The following is a 5000-nucleotide window of genomic DNA, read 5'->3' on the forward strand; positions in this document are numbered from 1 at the left end:
TGTCTGTCTGTCTGTGTCTGCCTGTCTGTCTGTCTGTCTGTCTGCCTGTCTGTCTGTCTGTCTGTCTGTCTATCTGCCTGCCTAGGCCTGTGTCTGTCTGTCTCTGTGTCATCCATGTATCTAATCTATCTATCTATCTATCTATCTATCTATCTATCTATCTATCTATCTATCTATCTATCTATCTTTGATCTGTAACACCTTGGTGACAAGTTAAATATTTCAGTGGTCAGGGGTCAGTAATGCTAAATATGTTAAGAATAGATAAAAGGATAGAGAAAGGAGAATACAGAAAGAGAGAGAGAGAGAAAGAGAGATAATGGTAGACATGGAAATAGTTGGATATAGAGGTCTGTTAGTATGGATCTATTGTTGAATAGAGGTCTGTCAGCATGAATCTATTGTTAGGATAGAAGTCAGTCAGCATGGCTCTATTGTATCTGCAGTCTAGCAGGCGTCTCCGTGCTGTTCGTCTGGCTCGTCAGGTTTATTATTATAACATTTGAGCTATAATAATGATTATATAATGATATAATAATAATCTTCTGTTAGTGCCAACGCCCTAACAGGGCTATAGAAAACCAAGGCGCTCAGCAGAGATCAGCTGGTTGGTCCGAGCATGTGATTTCCTCGTCTTCCTGCCTGCCAACAAAATCCTGCTCAGCTGGAGCACTGGAGCTTCCCATAAAACACGATAGAAACACACACAACTACTCCACACTAATTACAAAAGCTAGTTAGTTAGCTAGTTAGTTAGCTAGTTAGCTAGTTAGTTGGCTAGTTAGTTAGCTAGTTATTTAGCTAGTTAGCTAGCTAGCTAAATAGCTGGTAGTCACCGTGACTAGGTAGTTAGTTAGCAAGTCAGCTAGGAAGCTGGCTAGTAGTTCATTTAGTTAGATAGTCAATAGTTTTGAGCTTTATACTCGGTCCCGATTCTTTGTTAATGTGATTGTCGTCTCATTTGATCAGTGAAGGAGCACAGACACTCTGTCAACGGTCACAACCCTGGCCCCGACTTTACAACACAGCATATGTCTACTACAGTATATCAATTATCTAACGATGCAATAAAATACAATGTTGTGTGTGTGGGGTTGGTGGCCTGTGCAGAGTCATTTCATTTCAAATCTTTATTTCAACTCGTTAGACATTGAGGTTTCTCTCGTTTGCGGTGATCATACACAATCATAAACACAACAATTAAGGGAGAACAATAATAAAGAACAGATCAATGTACAGTGTTGCAGATAGAATCGTTTTAAAACAATTGCAGGATGAAGTGCAAAGGCTAAGGGCCATAGATTTACAGTCTGTCACAGTAGGAAGCACCTCAAGCTTTAAAGTCTGTCGGAGGGCGTTCCACATCCAGGGAGCGTCGTAAGTCCGACCAAGTCCAACGTTCACACGAGTCAGCATTTTTCCAGTGAGTTATCAAGGAGCAGGGAACTAAGCTAAGAGAGAAAGAGAGGGAGAGAAAGAAAGAGAGAGAGAGAGAGAGAGAGAGAGAGAGGGTACTAGCTGGTACCTCTAAAGAACAGAGCTTCATGCTGGGCTCAGTCAGCCAATCAGGGGGCAGGGTGGAGGAGGGGCTCCCCGCTCTCTGATTAAAAGCAGATTGAAGAGTTTCCTGTTGCAGTTTTGCTGGTTGCTCCAAGGTCTCTCTCTTTCTCTCTCTCTCTCTCTCTCTCTCTCTCTCTCTCTCTCTCTCTCACCCTGGCTTCGTTCTCTCTGTCCGTCTCCCTCCCTGTAGACACAATAGTCGGACACATCTGCTCAAAAATTAAATATAGCCTGCGATTGTCCTTCTCCCTCCCTCCCTCCCTCCCTCCCCTCCCTCCCTCCCTCTCTGTTTGGCTCTCGCCGTCCTATCCTCTGTCCCTCCCCCCGTCCCCCCTGTCCCCTCCCCTCCTCCCCCAAGGCCGAGGGCGACCGGCTGCCCCCCGGTCACACGGTGAGCCAGCTAGAGACGTGCAAGATCCGGAGCATCCGGGCGGGGACGCTGGAGCGTCTGGTGGAGACGCTGCTGACGGCGTTCGGGGACAACGACCTCACCTACACCTCCATCTTCCTCTCCACCTACCGCGCCTTCGCCCCCACGCACACCGTGCTGCAGCTGCTGCTGGACAAGTACGTCTCTCTCCGCTCGCTCGTCGCTCGGGGTCTCTCTCGTGGTCTTTCTATCTCTTGTCTCTCTCCCTCTGATCTCTCTCTGCTATGTGGTATCTCCCTCTGATCTCTCTCTGGTCTTTTTCTGCTCTGTTATCTCTCTGGTCTCTTTCCCTGTGGTCTCTCTCTGCTATCTTTTTCTAGTCTGTCTCTGATCTCTCTCTGGTATCTCTCCCTCTGGTCTCTCCCGCTGGTCTCTCTCTGGTCTCTCTCTGGTCTCCCTCTGATCTCTCTCTGATCTCTCTCTGATCTTTCTCTGATCTCTCTCTGGTCTCTCTCTGGTCTCCCGCTCGTCTCCCTCTGATCTCTCTCTGGTCTCTCTCTGGTCTCCCGCTGGTCTCCCACTGGTCTCCCTCTGATCTCTCTGGTCTCTCTCTGATCTCTCTCTGATCTCTCTCTCTGGTCTCTCTCTGGTCTCTCCCTGGTGTTGTTCCCCCTGCCCTCTGAGGTCATCAGTGTCGTGTCCTCTCTGTGGTTCTCAGGTACGGTAGTGTGGAGGAGAGCAGCGCAGAGACCGACAGATGTAAACCCTCCGAAACCAAAGGAGCTGTTCGAAAGTAAGATACAATGTATCTCCCTCTCCCTCTCTCTCTCTCTCTCTCTCTCTCTCTCTCTCTCTCTCTCTCTCTCTCTCTCTCTCTCTCCCTCTCTCTCTCTCTCTCTCTCTCTCTCTCTCTCTCCCTCCCTCCAGTTCTCTGACTGTCTGTCCTTCCTCCTCCCCTCAGTGCGTTGGCGTCCACGCTGCGCGCCTGGTTGGACCAGTGTCCTGAGGACTTCCAGGAGCCCCCGGCCTACCCCTGCCTCCACCGGGTCCTGGCCTACCTCCAGAGGGCCCTGCCCGGGTCGGAGCCCCTCCGCCGGGCCCAGGGTCTGCTGGAGCAGCTCCAGAACCAGGCCAGCCAGGACCCAGACACCGAGGGTGAATAGACCTGCTTCTCTCTCTCTCTTTCTTTCTCTCTCTCTTTCTTTCTCTCTTTTTCTTTCTCTCTCTTTCTCTCTTTTCTCTCTCTTTCTTTCTCTCCTTTCTTTCTCTCTCTCTCCCACTTCTCTCTTTCTCTCTCTTTCTCTCTCTCTCTTTCTCTCTCTCTCTTTCTCTGTCTCTCTCCCTCTCTCTTTCTCTCTCTCTCTCTCTCTCTCTCTCTCTCTCTCTCTCTCTCTCTCTCCAGGTCTGTCCATCTTTGACTCTCATCATCTCTTCTCTGCCGCCCGGCTCTCTCTCCTCAGGCGGTTTCCACGGTAACGGCTCCTTCTGCCTGGGGGAGGAGGAGGAAGTGGAAATCGAGGTCCAGGAGGACTTCCTGTCGTTCGACGCGGACATGGTGGCCGAGCAGCTGACCTACATGGACGCGGTAATAGTGGAAGGGATGAGGGAGGGAGGGAGGGAGGGAGGGAGGGAGGGAGGGAGGGAGGAAGGGAGGGAGGAAGGAAGGAAGGAAGGAAGGAAGGAAGGAAGGAAGGAAGGAAGGAAGGAAGGAAGGAAGGAAGGAAGGAAGGAAGGAAGGAAGGAGAGAGGAGGAAGGCTGTTGTGTTCTTCAGTGATGGAATAGAAGTTGTGGAGTAGAAGTTTATATATAACTAGTAAAGGTAGATTGGAATGATTGTTTTGGCTTGTCCTTACAATAACTTATCAGCACTAAGCAGTTCCTCATTCCAGTCCTAGATACACAACTAGACATTATAAGGTTCCCAGTCTGGCAATTTACTATCCCTAGTCTAGCAGTCTTATCAATTTAATCCTCATCTATTTATTCCATCCGATCATGGATGATTGTGACTGTGTCCGTAATGTAGGTGATGTAAAAATAATATAAATCAAATCAAAACAAACTTTATTCGATAGCGCCTTTCATACACAGAGGCAACACAACGCACTTTACAGAGAGCATTGGGGGGGGGGGCATAGGTCCCACCCCTACATATTCCAGAGGGAAGCAAAAAACAGTTGACCCAGGGGCCGAAAAAGTGAGCTGTAAAAATTCTTCCCTGACCTCTCTCAACGAGACGATCGAAGCTCCTGGAAAATGTTTGTCTATTGGCTAAGAACATATACAGACAGAGCAGTAAACAACTCAATGGTCGGCCATTATGTGTTAGCTATCCCTGTAGCCCATAAACATAATATAATCTAGTAATATTGTCGTGGGTCCCTCCTCCAGCTGCTGTTTAAGAAGGTGGTTCCCCATCACTGTCTGGGGTCCATCTGGTCCCAGAGGGACAAGAAGCACGCCAAGCACAGCGCCCCGTCGGTGCGCGCCACCATCACGCAGTTCAACGCCGTGGCGGCGTGCGTGGTCAGCACTGTGCTGCGCTGGCGCCAGATACGACCGCACCTCCGGGCGCGCGTCATCCAGCGATGGATAGAGATCGCTCAGGTGAGGGAAGACGCACGCACAACACACACACACACACACACAGACACCACAGCGTCATCCATAGACATCGCTCAGGTGAGGGAACACACGCGCACGGGCACGCACACACAACACACACACAACACACACACAACACTCACACACACACACAAACACCACAGCGTCATCCATAGACATCGCTCAGGGGAGGGAACACTCACTCACTCTCACTCACTCACTCACTCACTCACTCACTCACTCACACACACACACACTCACTCACTCACTCACACTCACTCACTCACTCACTCACACACACACACACACACACACACACACACACACACACACACACACACACACACACACACACACACACACACACACACACACACACAGTCACTCAGACACACTCTGAGCGCGTTGTGAATGTCCTCTCCAGGAGTGTCGTATTCGTAAGAACTTCTCGTCGCTGCGAGCCAT

At 49.8% G+C, this 5000-nt stretch overlaps 1 protein-coding gene across 1 annotated transcript in view; it reads left to right on the top strand.

Moving 5' to 3' along the window:
• The window catches only part of rgl1 (ral guanine nucleotide dissociation stimulator-like 1), a gene marked incomplete at its 5' end in the record, with an annotated part of 25328 nt that overhangs the window by 14099 nt on the left and 6229 nt on the right, over positions 1–5000 (top strand). The window contains 6 exons of the mRNA XM_084459118.1: positions 1919–2127; positions 2649–2723; positions 2892–3085; positions 3391–3515; positions 4323–4538; positions 4960–5000. The exon at positions 4960–5000 is cut by the window's right edge and continues 63 nt beyond it. Coding sequence (XP_084315244.1) covers positions 1919–2127; positions 2649–2723; positions 2892–3085; positions 3391–3515; positions 4323–4538; positions 4960–5000 — 860 coding nt within the window. The remainder of the gene's footprint in view (positions 1–1918; positions 2128–2648; positions 2724–2891; positions 3086–3390; positions 3516–4322; positions 4539–4959) is intronic.

The sequence above is a fragment of the Borostomias antarcticus genome (genome assembly GCF_949987555.1).
Source record: "Borostomias antarcticus genome assembly, chromosome: 26".
In the NCBI taxonomy this organism is placed as follows: domain Eukaryota; kingdom Metazoa; phylum Chordata; class Actinopteri; order Stomiiformes; family Stomiidae; genus Borostomias; species Borostomias antarcticus.